The sequence below is a fragment of the Musa acuminata genome, chromosome BXJ2-6 (genome assembly GCF_036884655.1).
Source record: "Musa acuminata AAA Group cultivar baxijiao chromosome BXJ2-6, Cavendish_Baxijiao_AAA, whole genome shotgun sequence".
NCBI classification, from domain to species: domain Eukaryota; kingdom Viridiplantae; phylum Streptophyta; class Magnoliopsida; order Zingiberales; family Musaceae; genus Musa; species Musa acuminata.
This window is the reverse complement of record NC_088343.1, coordinates 10,362,042-10,382,472: the sequence shown is the minus strand read 5'-3', so window position 1 is coordinate 10,382,472 and position 20,431 is coordinate 10,362,042. Positions and strand designations below refer to the sequence as shown.

The 20,431-nt window shown below is 38.8% G+C and overlaps 1 protein-coding gene across 1 annotated transcript; it reads right to left on the bottom strand.

The window, feature by feature from the left end:
* Positions 1–1,021: 1,021 nt before the first annotated feature.
* LOC103987653 (E3 ubiquitin-protein ligase UPL7) lies at positions 1,022–19,755 on the bottom strand. Its single transcript, XM_009406010.3, has 14 exons — positions 19,610–19,755; positions 19,366–19,488; positions 18,487–18,724; positions 17,684–18,273; positions 16,037–17,020; positions 15,610–15,941; positions 11,718–11,996; positions 11,371–11,623; positions 7,096–7,266; positions 6,918–7,010; positions 6,372–6,479; positions 4,259–4,375; positions 1,942–2,031; positions 1,022–1,854 (listed from the first exon to the last, which is right to left on the bottom strand). The coding sequence occupies exons 1-14, from the start codon at positions 19,709–19,711 to the stop codon at positions 1,771–1,773; spliced, it is 3,564 nt and encodes a 1,187-aa protein (XP_009404285.2). The 5' UTR covers positions 19,712–19,755; the 3' UTR covers positions 1,022–1,770.
* Positions 19,756–20,431: the final 676 nt, after the last annotated feature.

Below are 20,431 nucleotides of genomic sequence, written 5' to 3'. Positions count from 1 at the left end.
CCGAAAACGGGTGTTACATATTGGTCCAGACATGGGCTGTGGGCTGATACATGGATCATTCCCGTTTCAAACGGTCTAATTAATATAATAAAAATTTTAAAAATTGATAAGATCCTATCCAAATCAGTATTAAAAAAAGGAAAAAAAACACATTAGAGCTCAAGCCCTCGTATAAAATGTCAATCGTCTCATTGTTGTTCGATGCTTTCTCACCGTTGCCTTTGTTATTTTGATTTTGTCATTGTTTCATCGATGCTACTTTGATGTTGGTGCCGCTTCCGTTGAAGTACACTATCGTTACTTTTTTTCTTCTTCCTTCTCCGCTGCTCTATCGTTCCCTTCCTTTTCTCCCTCTTTTGCTTTCTCGTTGAACCATTGATACATATCAATATATCATGTATCGACACATCGATATACATCGGCATATGCTAGTATGACATTGTCGGGTCCAGTACTCAAATAGACATTAATGCAGTGGATTATATGTCTGCATGCATGTATCAAGATGAGAGAGAAACATTTCAACATATCAACTGTGACTCACAAAGTAAATAGACCAAATTGCCATCAGTTATTACACCTAACGCTTATCGCTGGCCATTGCTTCTGATCTGATCGTCTCTTTGTTCTGCAGCAGTTCATTATTGCCCTGAATTTGCAGAAATTACACCAAATTGCCATCACCTCTCTTGTTCTGATCGTCTCTTGTATTTGCATTGTTAACCTTCTGCCATAAAGGATACTAGGAGAAGCAAGGAGTGTTTCAGGGTCATTATTACCCTTTTCCTTTAGTGTAGCTGCTTATAAAAGAAAGGAAGCTTGGATGGTAAGCAGGTTATGCCAGTGACGACACAGATCATGTACTTAAAAGAGAACATCAAGTCACTCGCAATATCATATGCTTTCCTCAGGCATTCTTACCTCTATTCCAATGGTCGTCTTCTGTATACACTTCCACTGCAGTAAGCTACCTTAATTGCCACTGAAAGATGATTGAAGATGTTAGCAGCAACATAAGCTCTTCAAAAAATGGTGGAATGCAGAGGTGTGTTGATAAGACTTCAGTGGTGAGAATAGTATATCCATCCAAACAAATAACTTCCTGTTGATGGCTTGACAGATTAGATGATACAAACAAAAATAGAATAAAAGGAATTACTTCATAACACACTTCATGAACTGTGAAGGTTTCTCCCACCATTTGGCAGTGCCAGTGCCAATGTCTTCCAGTGCTGCTTATGAGGTGACAGATCTAATAGTGTTGGGAATCTTGGGTCCTTTTTCATTTGTACAATGTGATTTTGTCTTACAGTACTAGAAAAGATTTGGTGCAAACTTCATGCTCGAAGTCAACGAAGCGTCCTCTGGTTGTCTCTGTTTCCTTTCTTGCTGCCATCAAAACTGTTTCCAATCTCTACTGCAAACATGGATTCCCATCAACTTTGTAGCAGGAACGAGATATTCTAAACATTACTCCTCATCTCGTAGATGGAGAAGGGTAGTATAACTCCCTGCACGCATCGATCTGTTCTGACCACAAGTCAATACATCATTACAGAGCAGAACAGACATGCCTTGGTCGGTCTGTGAGGATCGACGAGTCCTCAAACAATACATTGCAATGCCACCTGTGGTCACAACCATACACTGATCTCTCTCACGATGCGGTAATGCTAATATACATCTTTCACTTTACCACAGCCTGTTGGACATGATGTCGGAGGGGGGTGCAGGAGGATATACAAATTACACAAGTCGAATGATGTACAGTTAAGAAAGTTCGAATCCAGTGTTTGAACTGATTGCATAGAGAAGCTTGTTCCTCAACGTACTCGATCGTTTGTATGTCGGGAGCTGCCAAATTAAGAGTAGTTGTTTAACTAGGAAAACAGCGATAGCAACTTGAAGAATAATGTACCGAAGATGCATCTTGTCATTTACCTTGAGTGTATTGTAGCAGGTGGAAGCTGAGGGAAGCCGATCCACATCTTGTCCACCTAGTGTAGCCCATAGGGGTAAATCACACGCGACCTGAACATACAAATTGGAAACCAGCTGAGACTAAGTAACAAATATATTTCAGGTGGAACATTAGAATCAAATTCATTGTGTAACAAACAGTAATAAAACAGCAAATTGCTTGTAGATTTTGAACGAGATCTGGAGCTATTTGTGTCATCAACACTCTTTTTTACCCATACTTTTATCTATGTAGCAACAGATAAATAGTTGGAAAGGCCTCACATGAAACTGACTCGTAAGCTCTCCCTAGTGTCTCGAGCATGCTTAAATTTCTGTTTTCCAGACGCTAGTTTTCCAAGGCATATAATGTAAAGAGAACCCATCAACAATTCATAACAAAAAGTAGCATAATAGAAGTGAAGGAGACACATTTATCAACTGGAACATGAGGCAAGCTTTTAAATTTTCAGTAATACTGATCAGACAGAAACTGCGATAGTTATAAAGCACAGAAACAATTGAAATCCAAGACATTACAGGTTTCACAAAACAACCACCTAGAAACAGTTTTCCTATTATCATATCCTATTAGTCTTGGTGAACTACACATTTAGCTCCCAGAAAAGCCAAACAGGAAAGAAATCAAGACTGATTTCAGAATAGAGTAACAACTTTGTCCAGCATATCAGCAGAAAACAAGGTCTAAATGTCAGTTTCTTTATCTTGAAAATCGTATGTGAATGATGTTTTCTATAAACAAAATTTCAGAAATATTGGATCCTAATTAAACTGGAAACCTGGCTCAGTTCTGTATGTGGACCACAAAAGCTGTGGATAAGAGAGAGAGAGAGAGCTGGTGTTGTCAGAACCTAACCGGATTGCAGGACCAACCAGGTCAAAGAACAGGTCAAATTTTGCTAAAATTATGTAATGACCATTATTTTTAAAAAAATCAATGATATAATAATTTGATAAGAAGGCTTCTTTGTCATTAAAAGTAGCATTCACATCAAGACAGCAAATGGTCTCATATTGATTGCTTTTTCTCTGTTATCATGAGCAGAACATGGCACAGCAACAGTCCACAGTCCACCACTTGACCCATCTGCTTGTTATGGCCATCACTTGTTACCTGCAAAAAAAAAAAATCCTTTCTCCAAAATCTCCATCTTCTACAGCCTACATTGTCAGGCCATACATAGAAATGGAGGAGATATTCAAGCTATCAAGGTCACTTTGATATGACCATTCCATAACATTCCAGGATCTAACTGGCAACTATAAGTATGCATTTTCCAAAACCAAACTAACCTTCAATTTTGTTCGGCTAATTAAATATACGCCTGAATAAGTCATTAATCTAAGCATTTTACTGCATGGAAAACTAAACCCTAGGATCTTTATCCAGAACGTTTAAGGTCAGGAAAGATGGATGACATCGAGCACTTTATATTTAAGTTAATAACTTCAAGAGATACTATATTGCAGATAACCCTCTGCATTATTGGTTTAAACCCCTCAACAGAATATGCAACTTGATATACAGGACAAGGTAACAACGGAAAAAGAACTGCCATCAGTAACTTATAACAGAAATGGAATATACTTTAAGCATTCCAAAATCTCACACAAAAAGGCTTAATTACACTACTAATAATATTTGTATCTTTTCACTCTTTTCTTCCCCACTTACCAGGCCAACCGACATTTTCCACTCCATCTTGCAATCTTCTCCAAATACCACTCTCTTCCACTTGATTGCCTTTCTACACAACCACCACCATCACCAACAACATCATCATCTCTTTCTCCATCACCATTACACAACCTCCATCGCCACCATGGCCGCCACCGAACCACCTAGCTACACCAATGCTACAGGGACACCAGCAACCCAACCCCAGTTACCCCGCCAACAGAAATTTTACCTTAGTCCTTTAACAAAGAATAAAAAATCTGTAACTAGGGTCCTACTAGAAGGATTTTCTTTAGTAACGCCACACTTAAGAAAATGATAATTGCTATGTAAAAGAGTATTTCACAACTTAAAATTGCCATTAGAAGTCTCATATGGGTCTAGTCTGACCCCAGGCATGACAGTGTAACAGGTTAACCAACCAAGTCTCAGATTCCAACAGGGACGGGGCCATAGAATCCAAATCTTTACCCAGCAGTGGGCTTCTGCCTGAGCCAGGATAGAGATCTTTTCCTCTAAAATTAAAGCCTTTAATATAGATTGTACAAGTTACTGATTACATGAGATTAGAGGTATCAAAAGCCTCAAGCAAAATAATACCTTGTGAATGGTGAAGGCAGGCTGTAGGTGCTTGAACCCAAGTAAAGGAGCACGTGAACAGCTTGTCACAAACTTCAGTAACATGCACCTTTCAATTGCTTTAAAGCCTTTCACAACCTGCAAGGTGGACATATAGAAGATAATCCTTTTGAAAAGATGGACATGCCCAAACAGGACTCACAAATGCACGGCAAAGAGATATATGTCAATCACATTAGTGGTATGAAAAGATGTAAAGACCTGAGAGAGTTTAACAAAACCCATATAAGGAATTTGATAGCTCTTACTAATAATACTACTCCACATAGAGTTCAATGACAGTAAAAGATCCATCAGCTGAACCGAATTAGTGCCATTGTACAATTAATTGCTATATTTTATAGAAGTGCCAACCAGTGATTGTCATATTGCATGATATAGTCTGAAACAGCTGGTACATATCAGTCTGCCCAACAACCAGTACACTGACCAGCCCATTTCAGGCAGCATGCAGGAAGCGAAGGTGCACCATCCAGCACACCCCTTGTATCACCAATACGGTCAAGTGATTTGGCTCGATTGGACTGGTACGGTCAAAATCTGATGGTTACTAACCAATACAGGTCAAGAACAATCAAGTATTAACTGTATCAGGCGATACATAGGCATATAAAACAGAACACCCCACTCGTCCTCTGTGCTGCCCAAAACGGGCTGGTCAATGTACCAGTGTACCAGTTGTCAGGCAGACTGGTACATACCAGTCGTTTCCTACTGTAACAAACAGTATGACAGTCACTACACCTCACTATGACTGTTGTGCTTGCCTTCTTGGGGTGAGATCCTTTGTTACACCTTCCAGTTGTGATAAAACTTCACTTAGCTAGAAAGCCTATCATACCAAGATAGATAGGTACTATGATGTTCCAAAGGGCTTCACCGATCTTCTCACTATGACCTTCTTGTGCTTGTCTTTTTGGATTGAGATCCTTTCTTACACTTCTACCAATGGAGATAAAATTTCATTGCTATCATACCAAGTTAGATAGGTACTATGATGTTCCAAAAGGGCTGGAAAGTGCTTAAGAATGCTGAAATATCACCTCTTGTTGACTGTCTCAAGTCGTAAAGAGCTGTCCCAAGCTGCTTCAACTCCTATTCAAGCAATTTCAACAGTCTGATTGACGAGAAATTAAGCCTAGATCAAGCCTAGTGCCAACATAGAGTGGTTAGTGTCGTGTCCAAGGTTGAACTCCATTTTAAAACATTTCACCATTAACAAAGCAACAGATCCTTAAGAAACCATATCTAAGGTACAAATGACATGGATTTCTTGCAAATTGGAACAAATTAACTAAATATCTTCTACAAGTCCAGGGTAGTGTAGCCGTTTCTCATTGCTCTCGATCAAAACTACTTTGGTTTCCTCCCAACTTATCCTTATTGGAAAATTTAATGGTCTTCTTAAAAAATAACTAAACCACCTTAAATCACTTTCCGCCATCTCTCCTAAACGAACAATATATACATTTCCAAGGATGCAATCATTTTCTAATCTATTTATTCCTTGTAACACCAGCTATCAATCTCAATGTCCTCAGCTCAACAACATTAACATTTTGGACATTGTTCTCACAATAATGCCATGTCAAATAAACTTGAACTGAAATCAACTACTATTAGTAGATTGAACTTTGTTAATTATAATTAGGTAAACAATCTATGAAAGTAATTTGTCTATGACACCAGACTATTCAATGTAATTATATTTAAAAAGACAAAAAAATAACTAGCATTTAGTTTATGATACGCAAGAATGATCCTTGGATGACATTGTAACTTCTAATGATCATCTTAACACTCAAATGATCATCCAACATTGAAAAAAAAAACATCATTAGTTTATATTTCACAGCCAAGAATCTTGGTGCATTATATATTATTTTTCTCACAGAGCGAAAACCACTTAAGATGCAGAATATGATTTAGGAGATCATGCTAACTGACCACTCCAACATGGCAACAAAAGAATGCTGCACAGAACCAGAAACATAAATGCAATGATGTAACGTTTTCCCACGTGTTGAACTTCAGATTAGTCATAAAAAAACCCTTGGTTTTACTAGATCAGTACCTCCCAGAAGAGCTTGACTGTACGACTTGTCTCAGAATAACCACCAGAATACTTTGTATTGCTTCGGAGATCATCAACATCGAAGTCATTTATACCGCCTGAAAGCAACTGCATGAGGCAATTATGGATCATAAGACCACACAGGATACAAACTTCTCAAAAGAAGGGAGGAGTTCCCCAGAAAATTTAACAGTCCACTGTTTACAGGAATTTCCATTAGATGAAACAGATCAAATCAAATGTGCAATGAGCTTCGAATGTTTATTATTTTCTGCATAATTTATCATCAGGCATGAACATAGGAAAAATAATAATGCAACAACATCATGAGTTGACCATAAAAAGAATCCCTCAAGTGTCTGACAGAAAGATATTACATTGTAAGAATATGTAGTGGAATTTTGCAGATAACCACAAGATGTCTAAATATGAAGATCATCTCTGATTTTCTATATGTTATTATTGGGCCTCTCTTAAGTGCCCTGAGTCAATGTCATTATACAAAATGTTACAATTCTATCACATCACATCTGAAGGGAGAAGTACCTGGTTGAATTCATTTGCATTAAATAAGCTCAACCAAGATGGAGATATGAGATCAATCAAGCCTCTATAAAATGCATTTGCAAACGGGAGTATCTGCATCATACATTCGGTAAAGAGAAGTATCAGTAATCACAGGCATATAAAATAACATGCCTAAGTATCACAACCACAAACATACTTGGCGATTCAGTTTGTAATCTGCCATTGCATGTACATAGTGCAACTTATTCTCATTTGTTACCGAGATATTTGTACCACCAGGTTTAAGCTCAGTAACAATCCTCTTCCCACATATGTCCTCAGCAACGGTAAAATCTAAAGCTAGATCCGTGACATCACCATCAAAATGCTGTTGAATATAAGAATATCTAAAGTTTCAATCTAAATATACATGTAATACTGAAGTGTGAAATGAATTTAACAGTGTCAGCATCAACAAAAAAAACATTAATATTTTCATCATCGTAACAAAGGCAATCATAATCATAAAGTAAACATAAGCAAATGTACCAGTCAACTCCTTTGATACCACTGGTCAGCTCAGAAAAATAAGTGCCAATTATTAATGGCATGGATTCCAAAACTTGTTCCTCAATGGCAGCATATTATAGGTTACTTGCCATTTTATGACAACTAATATTTTTTAAACTTTTTAACATGAAAGAACAAAAAGGTATCATAAAATCCTTCTCCATTGATATGGAGCAAGCTTCAAAGAAATTCAAAATTGAGAAGTCCCTGTCAAAGATTCGACAAAAATATACTCTTAACCAGGGATGTGTATCGCCCGGTACAGGCGGTACATATTGGTCCGAGAGGATACTGGTATGTGGACCGTCCTCTACCAAGCGGTACTAATGTTTTGATTGATACTAAGACGTACCAACCGATATCGAGGAATACCAACCGGTACCGCCTCGGATTTCGACCATTACCAAGGCATACCGGTCGGTACGCCCTGACATGGTAGGTGGAGGCATTTTTAAGGTTTTAGGACATACCGTCAGTATGCCCTGGTGTATCGATGGTACATACCGATATGTACCGCACCTAGTAGAGCTTGGTACACCGGTATGGACCGGTATTCAAAACCCTGCTCTTAGCTACCAAGTTAATGTGCCAAAATCCAACCTAAAGCATATACAGACAGAAGAGAAACTTGGCTTCTACAATGGTATACACTTAAATCTTTACTCCGATGTGCCGTACTGAGTACATTTGAGTGAACACTTAAGATGTCAAAGCCAAGCATAGTCAATAACCAGCTGCAAAATGGTATGCACCTAAATCTCTGATCAAAAGGCTACAATGTTCTACTGGAGACCTGCATGTGCTTCGAACGCAAAAATATCGGAAAAGGGAGATATCTATGTAACATAATGCCCAAACTAAAAATTGGCTGTGAAGATTTTGTTTCAAGATGACATCTGCTATGCCAGGGACATTCTCTAGGAAGCTACTCACATTATAAAGAAATAATTGAATATAAACTGATATTCATGAAATCTGTAATTTGGCTCCTAAAAACACACCACAAAGATGACTAAAAATTAGGAATATCATACTGTGACAGTATGAGTAAAGCTAAAAATATATGCCCCCAGGATACAGCTACTTAAATTTGTTATGGAGCAGCTTCACCCTAAATCACCCAGAACTTAAAGAGTCTTAGACCTGACACTAAAATGTCATCAACAAGAACATCAGACATCACATCGGTCAGCTTGGGGCAGGACATATGGTTCACTTCAAGGTCAGTTCATGTTGTCCAGACTCAAGTGTGGCAGAGTCAACCACTTGGAAAAGAGGGTGCCTTGGACCTACCTGCCTATATGATAGCCGCCTCAACACTAGCTGATGAATACTGATGAGAACAGCATAGACATGAACTACATTTGTCAAACTAGTCTTCTGCTTGGACTAGGAGTTCAACAGCAGTCTCCTTGAATTGGGAGACGGTTGGAAGGCTGATACTGACTCATACAAGATATTAGAAGACAAACTGACTCAAAGCAGAAGCTTCCTCTTGATATTGGAACTGAGGGCCTATTTAGAAATGAGGCCTTAGACTCAAGTCTCAGGTTTCAAATGCCAAACAGACAGATACATACTAAACAATTTTTACTACTTCAATCAAGTATTGACACAATACATATGGCTCAACAACAGTAGATATCAGTTCATTTATTTTTTTATTATAATATTCAACTTTACCAAACAATATAGATCATTATACCACCTGAAATACCGGTACCATATTGGTCCACTAGATGATCGAATGTGGCATCAGACTAATATATAACCTTGGTTAGAGTCGTTAGACCAGTGTTTTTAAAAGCACTAGGTGCCAAAAGATGCCAAGGTCAAGCGAGGCGCTCTAGAATATTAAAATTTTAAAATATATAATATAATTTTAAAATATATATAATATAAAATGAAAATATGGTAACAATAGTTAATAGCAGTTTTAATTATCAGTTCCAAGGATTAATAATCCACTGTTAAGAGTAGTTTTAATCCATTGTTAACAATATGGATTCAATCAAGCGCTCGCTTGAGGCGCCCAGTGCCTCGACTCACGCGAACGCCCAGGCAATGCTTCATTGAAGTCTGTCGCTTGGATCCTATGCGAGGTGCTCGAGTGAGGCGAGTGAAGAGCGTCACCCGGACCCTGTGCGAGGCGCTTGGGCCTCGCCTTGCCTCACCCAAGCGACAATAGCAACGGAGAAAGCTGCAGACCTATCCCTTTATAACGGAGGGAGCTGCACATAAAAGATTAGGCGATAGAGGGAGCTACGCATGAAAAAAGCAATGGTGAAGGAGGAAGATTCGAACCTTTATGTCGATGGCGGAGGACTTAGTCGGTGGTGGAATAGGAAGATTGGACCTTTCCATCGACTACAGAGGAAGCAACGGCGGATCCTAGGGTTTACCGAGCGAGTCGAGGGAAGGGGGTGGGTTTCAATGTTTACTATTAGACTTAGTAGATTTAATTGAACTAACCAAGTCATTGTTGAATCAAACCAGAGTCCAAAATTTGGTTCAACTCATTGGATTCAATCAGGCGCTCGCCTAAGGCGCCCGGTGCTTCAGCTCACGGGAACGCCTAAGTGACGCTTCAATGAAGTGCGTCGCTTGGACCCTATGCGAGGTGCTCGAGTGAGGCGAGTGAAGAGCATCGCCCGGACCCTGCGCGAGGCGCTTGGGCCTCGCCTTGCCTCGCCCGAGCGCCTAGGCGAGCGTCTTGTCACGCACTTAGCTGGTTTTACCTAAGTTGTGCGGCACCCTTGCGTGTCCGTTCACAAAGATCAACCTCCCCGAAACCTCCTATAGTCTCTTAGGACCTACAAAAGAGAAAACGAGTTAAAGAAAGCATCTCACTCGGAATCCACAATCAATCATTTTAGCAAACACTTCATAGTCAATGCAAATTACAAACAGACTTCACAAGCTCTGAACGGTCGCACAACAAAGGGTCCAAAATGGTCAACTACAGACCGAAATCCCCACAAGTGCCCACATGATACAATCTTTGTTTGCAAGCCTAAAACGACTACCAAAACCAAAGAAAATGGAACTGCTAAGCCTACTATCAGCCCTTTACATGCTGTGCAAAGCATGAACAAAACTGAAAGACATGTACATACAAAAGCATTACATCAAACACCCCGTTTATAGTCTTGTCCGTGACAGCCTGGGCATCTTTTAAAAGCACTGGGTTAGACTATACCGACTATACCTTAACTAGGATGACCATCCCTACATGGCTGTTATCGACCAACATAAAGGACCCTGGGGGTTTTGTCCAATTCTAAATTGAACATAAAGCAATGAATTTGAGAGATATTTTAGTCAAGACCTGATGCATTATTTAGTCCAGTTAGGATTATAGCATAGTAGCCTATAATGATTGATGATTCTAAGCAGGTAAGGCATCAGTTGAAACTCGAGATTTTATTCTTCATCCAAGTAGTCCTTAGAGATTTCCTATATACATGCCAAGAGATCTAGAACTTTTCATATAACCAAGGGAAGGAAGTAAATTCTTCTAAATATAATAGCTACAAACCACGATAGCAAATGATGCGTTATTGCAGGAATCTAATATTACAAAGTTACTGAAGTACATATGTAAAAGTGATCCTAAATCTTGCTTGTAACATGAAAAACTAAAGCAACTTGAGATCAAAATCATTTTTAAAAATTGATTGAAAATATAATATTGATTTAGTACATAATCTTCGTAGAAATTAAATAGCATCAACATATTTAAAAATCTGTTCTCCGACATAGCTGAAAGGTATTCTTACAAAAATGACCATGATCTATTATCAAAACGTAGGCTCAAAATGACTAAATAAAACAGTTTAAGCAAACATCACCTGACTTATGAAAACATGCAGCAAGACCATACAACTTAAAGAGAGACTAAAGCTTGAAGAACATTATTTACCTTTACATATATAAGATTTCTGTAGAGTTCAGAATCCAGAGTTGAGAGTTCATCAAGAAAGCTATACCGACCTAGTAGCTTTTGCACAAATACCAATGAAAAAGAATACTCCAGTAAAATGCCTTCATAAAGTGCTTTCCCAACAACCCTACCAAGGAATTCAATCATCTCAATGCCATTATCTAACAATCTAGCCGCCATATTAGGAATTAAGCTGCTATCTGAGGTGGATGTCTGTGAAAATAGACCAAACCTGCCCCAACCAAAAATAAGTGTTTATCCTTTAGATTTCATATATTTGAGATGCATCTGAAAAAAAAATAAAGCACAAATTAAATATGACTTACTCTGGGTTGAAGCCAGACTTAGACAAATCAGTTAAAAACTCCTTTGACAGACCACCATAGTCAAGACCAGCCTCGGGAAGACCACTTTCATTAATAAATGAAACATTAATGCATGACTTCAACTTAGGCCCAAGGAAGTTCAATTGCTTGTATCCATCTTCAACAATGTGGTCTCGACGAACAACAATAGCAATTGAACCAGAAGCTGGTCCAGATAATTCACCAGCCACTCTTCTGGAAACTTTGTCCAACTTGATGAGTTCCCTAAACATTTGGACCCTGCAAGAAGGCATCATTATGAACTAAAAGAAAATCCCACACAAAATAGGATAAGCATTAATCTCAAAAGTAAAACTGTGTGAACTCTTCTTGATGTGGTTACTAGCAAAGTAATGTTGTAAGACAATGGAAGACAAAATGAACATCAACAGAATATAATACAACTAGCAACTATGCATAGTCAATAAAAGGATGTATTAGACATCAACCAAGGCAGGAATGTTAAGTTTTTTTCTTTGGCATAGCGACTGATAAATCACAAATCCACAATGGAAGTATACTGAAACAAATGACTTAAAACCAGTGATTTAAAAAGCACTAGGCGTCAAAAAGCACCAAGGTGCAAAAACGCCCGAGGCGCTAGGCGCTCGCCTGAGCAAAACGAGACGCTAAAATATAAAAATATATAAAGCAATTAATAAATATAATTATTTAAATAAAAATATGATATTAAATTTAAAAAATCTTATAGAATCACAATATCACATCAACAAAAAAATCTCAAAATTCAAAACAATAACAATAATTTCAAATAAATAAAAATTAGCAGTATTAAAATCAAAATTATTTATTATTAATCTAATAAATAAAAAAATATTGTTACTAGCATACAGTTAACAGTATACTGTTAATATACTGTTAACAGTATACTATCGAGTCGATGTGAGTAGAGGGAGTAAGAGTAACAGTAGCAGCAATGACAGCGGGCGCGGGAGCGACGATAGTGGCAAGCAGCGACAGCAGCGATAGTGGCAGCGGCAACGATAGCGGTAGCAGCGAGCAATGACAGTGGTGTAAGAGTAAGACTAAGGCTGCTGACTGAGAGAAGCAGCAGCGGTAGCAGGAACGGGAGCGACGAGGGGCGATAGTGACAACGACAGCATCGACGGCGAGTAGCGATAGCAACGAGAAGCAACGACAACGGCAGTAGAGAGCAGCGACAGACAGGCAACGATAGCGGAGAGAGGCAGCACAGTAAAGAGGAAATGTCAACGGCAGAATCGCGAGCAGGGTTAGGGTGGGGGAAGTCGCAAGAGGGATGTTGGGAGGCTGATATCGGTGCTTTAGTTGGTTCAATCGAACCAACTAAAGCACCGGAGATTGAACCAAATGTAAAACACTAGTTCGGTCGCCTGGGCTCGGACGAGCGCCTAGGTGGCGCCTCTTTGAAGCGAGGCGCCTAGACATGAAGCAAGGCACTCGGGCCTCGCCTTGCCTCGCCCGAGCACCTATTGAAATCGCTGCTTAAAACAATCTAATAATTCATCAGAACTAGTAAGATCTCACCAGGAGCACAGACAATAGTTCAATACAATGTTAAGACATTCAAGTCCAACTAACAACTAATATTGTTTGAGAAGAAGGCTAGAGGAAAGTTAAATTTAACATCTGCTGATTATGTCTACATTTATAATACAAACAGAGAGTAAAAAGTGGTTATTCCTCTCATCTCAAACAATCTCTTCTTTTTTAATCCATGAGCAAATAAGGCCCCTTTTAGTTGTTAAAGGCCTTAACTTAAAAAGATGGAATGTCAGAAGTGATGATGACTATTGACTAAGTAAACTTTCTCCAAGGGTGCTAATAGCCCAGGGTTTATACTAAGCCAAGCCTAGGGGCTATAGACCCAACCCAGCTTTAACATTGTTTAAATCTTTAGGATGGCGGAAGCAAGTCAGACTCAGTGCACATTTGTGTTGATCACATGTGGCTGGACCAAGTTGGGCCAAAGACCTAAAATTAAGGGAAGCCAGGGCACGCTTGATTTGATCTATGAACAGCACTATTCATTTAACATCCTTTCACTTTTTGAATATGTATCATAAATAGGGATGCTATGACCATTTTATCTCAGAGAACTTGTTAATAAACCCGTATGTACCAGGCAACAATCCATAATGCATCACATCAAATTCTGCTTCCAGAACATAGTGAATACTGGATATTACGAAATCATGGACTAAATGTGCAAATGATAATTATTTCTTATGTGTATAAATCCATCCTGTTTATCAAAGGTCAAATGCATGATTGACAGGCCGAGGACCAAGTAATTCAGGGATCAGCAATTTAGAGGAATACAATGCCATTTAAAGCATCTCAACTCTGCCACTATATAGTATATACATTAGCAAAAAGAATTATAGACTATAAATAGAATTCAAAAGAAAAGCTATAAGAATACCAAAATTATTCTATGTTTTCTGGTCATGTAGAAATAGTATTGACCATAAATTTATAAAAGGCATAAAGAGCAGAGGTGAATTTCCAGATGCAACTAACCCCTATCTTAACCAAATCTCTATACCTTATAATTATCATAAATTCATAATAACCAAGTCCTTAAGATGCATTTCATTTATGACAAGAAATCTACTTTAAGGTTTCCAGTTCATGTAACATCAATTCTTCTTACATGTCTAGTGTTAGAAACATGTTCCTACTTCCCTTGATGCACAGCCAAAAAGTTTGACATCCTATAAGTCACCTATCTATAGTTCTTTTCGACTGAGTTATCATAATTATGATGAAAGAAAATAAGCATCCCTCTTCCCGATCTTCCTAAAGTTTCACAATAATTTATAAGTTAAACTTACCCTAGTTTCTGTGACAAATTTCATTTCATTTTATTCATACAATGACAAAACTGGAGCTAGCAACCTTCTAGAAACTTAGGTGAGATTCAGGTTGCCAATGTTCTATGTACCGAACAGGGCAATGACACTTTCTTATGCTTTAGGTTCTTACCAGACACACTTAACAGGAAAACATGGCTAAATGAAAAAAATTCAATGTTAAGTATATAAGGATAACCAGAGGTCCTGATTATTATAGTCCTCTATACTACTGCACCACCAGATCTGAAAAGTAATTTTACATCTCTTCATTCTTGATGGTGATGAGGATGGGCCTTATCATGCTTCAAGTTATGAATATAATCTCTCTGATTGCAAAAATAAGACCACATTGGTGGGAACCTCGTGCACTAGGCTGCTCTTTTGCTTTCTTTACTTGATCATATTGAAAATGTCATTCATGTCTTTTTTTATTTTTGTTATCTACAATTGATTAGTGTTAAGTGGAACGGTTCATTAGGCTTGTGTTTGAAAAGACAATTAAAGAAACTTGTTGAAGGATAGATCTAAATACCAATCTATGTACAAACCACACCCTACCAGTCAGAAGCCAATCCTGTATGAGGTGTACGGATGTTAAATGATGAAACACGAATCATTAAAAACACAAGTATTCTTCTGGAGTTGCTTGTTGCTTCTAGACAATCAAATGACTTCAACAAGGCTCCCACGAGTACAGGATCTAGGAGAGACAATACACAAGACCTTACTTCACAAGCAGAGATGCTGTTTTCATGATTTAGACCCTGGTCACTCAAGTTGCAAAAGAACAATCATACTATGATATCATTAGACACCCTCTGCACTAATGAATCAATGAAGACTAATAGTTATCTAGCAAAAAACCACAGCACTTGATATAAAGCTTCATAAAATGAATCATATATTAAGGCTTGAAAACAATTGATATATGATTTGAAAAACAATAACCACATTGGAAAAGCAATATTCTCGTTTAAAACCAATCAGCACCATACCTTTCCTCAAATGGATATACATGTGGTACGGTTGTTAGAATAGAGCTCACCGCAGGAATGGTTGAAGTATCTGTACCTTGCAGGTTTGAAAATGCAGCTTCATGAGCCCTAGCAGCTGCTGCAACTGGAAACCAACCCTTTCTAGCAGGCGCTAACCATAGAAAAGATGGGCAAAACTTGTGCCTGCAGTCCCTTTCATACAGGAAATGAAGGCATCTGACTGCCACATCAATCACTGGTCTGCAACTATTTCCATTGTGGACCAAAGAATTATAAACAAACGTATTAAGCACTGCTGCAATTCTTCGCTGCTGCTGCAGCGTGAAAGGAACCTAATGGAAAAGGGAGCAAACACCAAAAAGATGGGACAAAATCAGATTCACATAAAAAACAAAAACAACCTAGAAAGTGAGTGAGCATCAATTACCTGTTTTTCATAGAATTCTATATCATCTAGAACTAATAACAAGTGTGCATAAGTAGCACAAAAGAGATACAAGATGCATGACAAATCCTTCGAAATTCCTTGAGCACCTTGTCTCATAGCTCCAATATCCCATATGTCGTAGCTTTCTTCAGCACACTGGCTCGGAAATAGAGGGACATCTCTTGAACAGGCATGAGTTTCGTTAGTTGACTTTCCAGCAATCTTTTGTAGCACATTTGCCCACTTACTTCCACTGTCCTTCATATTTCGAGGTTGCCTTGTATCAGATATCGCTTCAGTCTGTCTCTCGAAAGGTTCATCTCTGAATTGTTTGACGTCATGACACACATGATCAGTTCCACAAGAAATAGAACTTTCCAGTATTTCCCAAAGCTCCAGAAGGAATCCGGGGGTAAAGGATAGTACATTAAGGATAGGTAACGAGCCAACAACAGGATTCAACAAAGAAAATATTCGAAGGAAATAATAATAGAAATATATGACATCTTGTAGACTCCAGTTCCTAGGATCCTCTAAGCTCTGATTTGTTACAAAAGAATCTGCCGCTTCAGCTGGAGTAATTGTTTTTGTCATGGTCAGAAGCTTCCTCAGAAGCCACTGTTGATGCACAGGTCTAAGAAGATCAGTGTGGAACATCGCATGAGTGCATTCATCTGAATCAGCATCTCCTGGAAAAGAGTCACTAGTCACCAATATATCATCACTATCCTTTTTCACCAATCCTTCATTGCTCTCCAGCCAATGTAGGAAATTCTCTGAGATACAGTTAACAGCATGAACATATAGTTGACAATTTAGACCTTGGACAAAACAGCCAGAAGCACCAGAATCATTATTTTCTATAGACAAGTTTACAATGTTTGCAAGGGCCCAGCCCAAGGAAGGAATTGCTTTGGCAGTCAGACCTGACATTTCAGACTGGTCCAGATTCAACATCTCATCAAAGATTTTATCCTTGGAAACCTGCAAGCACCTACCCAGATATTGATTAGTTGAATGATATCTAAATTGTCACTATACCAAGAGTATATTGTTAATAGATGATAATTGTTTTGTGCTAAAACTAACAGAATCATGGTTTCAAATAACCATCAGCACGACACATACTGCCTAATATATACCAGCACGATCAAGGACATCTTTGAACCATGTATGGGTACTAGTTGGTACTCATTTTTTTCAATGATAGGTACATATCAGTGCGCTGGTATATGTGTCACCGTATTTAAAAGCATAGGCAGAACCATTATTAAGGAGGAGATGCTTAATTCTCCTTGAGAGATAGAATTGCACAAACAACCCCATCTGCACAAACCTCTCATATGTGTGTATAAGGAATTAGTTTCTGAAAACAATTTAATTAAGGCAGCAGATAGCTTTGTCATAAAACTAAAAGCTTATTGGATAAAGATATCCGTCTCACTGATAGTACTTCAAGAATATGCAATGAAGAATCATAAAACAAACATCTTGGATTCTAAATCTAGATGAACAGGAAACACACTCATCTCCAGGGCATGTATTGGACAGATTTAATAAAAACATAACCTAAATAACAGTTATTTGATGTATGAAGCTATGCATAATAAAGTTCCAAAACCAAACAGATGATGAGTAGAGGTTTACCGATAAAACAGTGAGACATGGTAGCAGAACACGCTCATGTTTAAGAGCAGGCAGAAGTAGCGTTGGCAGAAGCCGAGTCAAATATGGAATCGTCAATATATATACACAGAACTTCTTAGAAGCATCATTCACATCAACAACATTGGAGTCATTCACATCTAACCTCTTCAAATGAAATGGGCGCAAAGATAAAGTCATGGCACTTGCAATAATCAGGAGATTATTTTCTGATGATGAGAAAATTGTCCTGCAGGAAGCATTCTGAGGACCATGTCTCAGCATGTACTTCCTAAAACAGCTATATATACCACTAAGGTTTGTAGTCATAAATCCAATTAATCTATTCACAGCAAAATGTGCATCTCCGATATCATCAGCTCTTAGATTCTTCCATCCTTTTATATCAGTTAAAAAAACAACTAAGCGCATTGCCAGAGCTGTAAGTGGAACCAGGTCACCCACATGACTGGAATTATCACACTCCGCAAGGAAAAACAGGCACAATGAAACTAGCCTTTGTGCTTGATAAAGCCATTTAGATTTCTCCTGCTGGGTACCCACAGATAGTAAACAAAAGTTCTTTTGTGCATCTACAAGTCACAAGAACAAAAAGTCAGCAAGAAGTGTTGATCTCGACATGCAGCGTGGCATGAAATGGCAGGAAATGTAGAAGTTCTGGAATTACTAAGGGATTCTGTTTGATGAATGCATCAAAACAACCTCTTCTAGATGAAGTTCCTTGGTGCAAAATAAGAATGTAGTAAACTTCATTCAGAATGCAAGGATTATGAAAATCTGCATACCAGCTGAGCTAATACTTTGTAAGAGAATCCCAAAACATTTCATGACACATTTCACATTCCTAAGTTGTAGCTTCCACAGAGCCGGTGAGCGAGTAGCAAAGAAAAGGAAGGGTCTTAAGAAATTATTGGAGATCCATCCACTAGTCATGTGATCATCATAGTGATCAGCTAATGCTTCCCATTCTTCTTGAAGCTGTTCTGAGACCTTCTTGATAACAATATACCTCCGCCAGACTCTCTGAATGAGAAGTAACAAACCAGAAACAAGTTAAAATCACTTGTTGAGATTCAGTCACAGGATAACCAATTACAATCCAGTCAAATTGTACATGAGGCACAAGAAAAAAAGGGAAACCCATGCAGAATCATCTTTCAGCATTTTGCATCGTTTACTTCAGACAAACTTAGCACAAACACATTGTGGGGCTGCCACATAAAATGTGGCGTATATGTGGATGCAGATGTTCAATTCGTAAGTTAAATTTTGAAAAATTTATTTGACTGCGTTAACAAATTTATCGTTACCTCCTAATGTGGACATAGCAGAGCTAACAAACAACGTCCTTTTACAAAGTGTACAATGACTTCAGAGTTATAACCCAAGTAAGACACAAAATCTAATTCTGCAAGTATTATAACATGACGCCTACTTTCACATTGGCACTAATCGACCACCACTAAAAACATTACGTCTGGAATTGTCAATGGACCAATCGTGCTCCTAGGAAATGATACGTCCTTATTTCCAGAAATTATATAAAAATTTTATAAAATATTTCCGTACTAAATCACGACGAGTCGACGATGCATAAATTCCCAATCTTCACGATATCAATTCAAAAAGATAAAATATAGGGAGAAAGGAAGTAGGGTACCAACCTGGATGAAGAGGGCAGCGGCGGAGGCACGGCGCTGGTAGCTACGGAGCTCCCTCTCGTGGGCAAGCTTCTCGAGGAGGGCGTCCCTTGTGATCTCCTTAGCGCTCGCGCCCCTCAGCGAGACCTGAGGCGACCGCGAGGAGACCGAAAGAAGGGATCAGAGGTCGGCGCCCCAAGAACTCTTTCGATAAAATCGCACGACTCGGGGGAATAATCGGAGACTGGTGCAGGAGGAAGGTACTTACCTGCCGTCGCTGCGGAGGTCCCGACATGCCGGGGGTGTTGCTCGCCGCTCCGCCCCCGTTCCCTCTAGCAAATCGATATTTGTGTTTCCCCGACACGGCCATTTTAGCCACACCGAATCACCTGGAGGGACCACCAGCGTGATGTCCCTCCTCACGGGACCCACTTCTTGATAGAATGCGTCGACCGGGCCTCACCACGTCATGCGGAGAAGTTTCGGGGTGAGTCTGCACGGGTTCCCCAAGAATTGGGTTCCGAAACTGGATTTGCCCGGTCAGTCTCCCCTGTCAATCTTTTTCTTTTTCTTTTTTCTGTTCAGGAAATTTCAAACATAAGTGAATACCTTCGGAAATACACTTTAGAAATACCTTTATGCAATTTTAAAGGAGTATTAATGATATCCTGTGATCTCTATGAGAGCTTTCACCTCGCCATAGTCATGGAAGAAACCTCATTATCCTTTATCCTCTGGAGCTAGCAAAAAATACCATAATAATCTTGAGAGACAGTTTTCTTCGATCCATTTATCTCCTTGTTACTGAGATATCAGTTTTAACTCATCGAGAGAGCATTATTTGCGATCTATGCTTTCCCCGAGCCCTCTCGAACATCAACTAAGTGTAGCCAAACCTTGATGTAAATTATTAACAGAGCATTCAAGTCTATGTTGATCACCAAAGTATGAGAAGCTAAATTTCATGAACAAATGACCGTATTAAGATCACTAACCAGTTTCATCAAAAAGCATCATCAGAACGAGGTGGTTAAGAAGTTGTCTGCTTATCAATGTTAGGTTAACATACTATAATCACTGGAAAGGATTT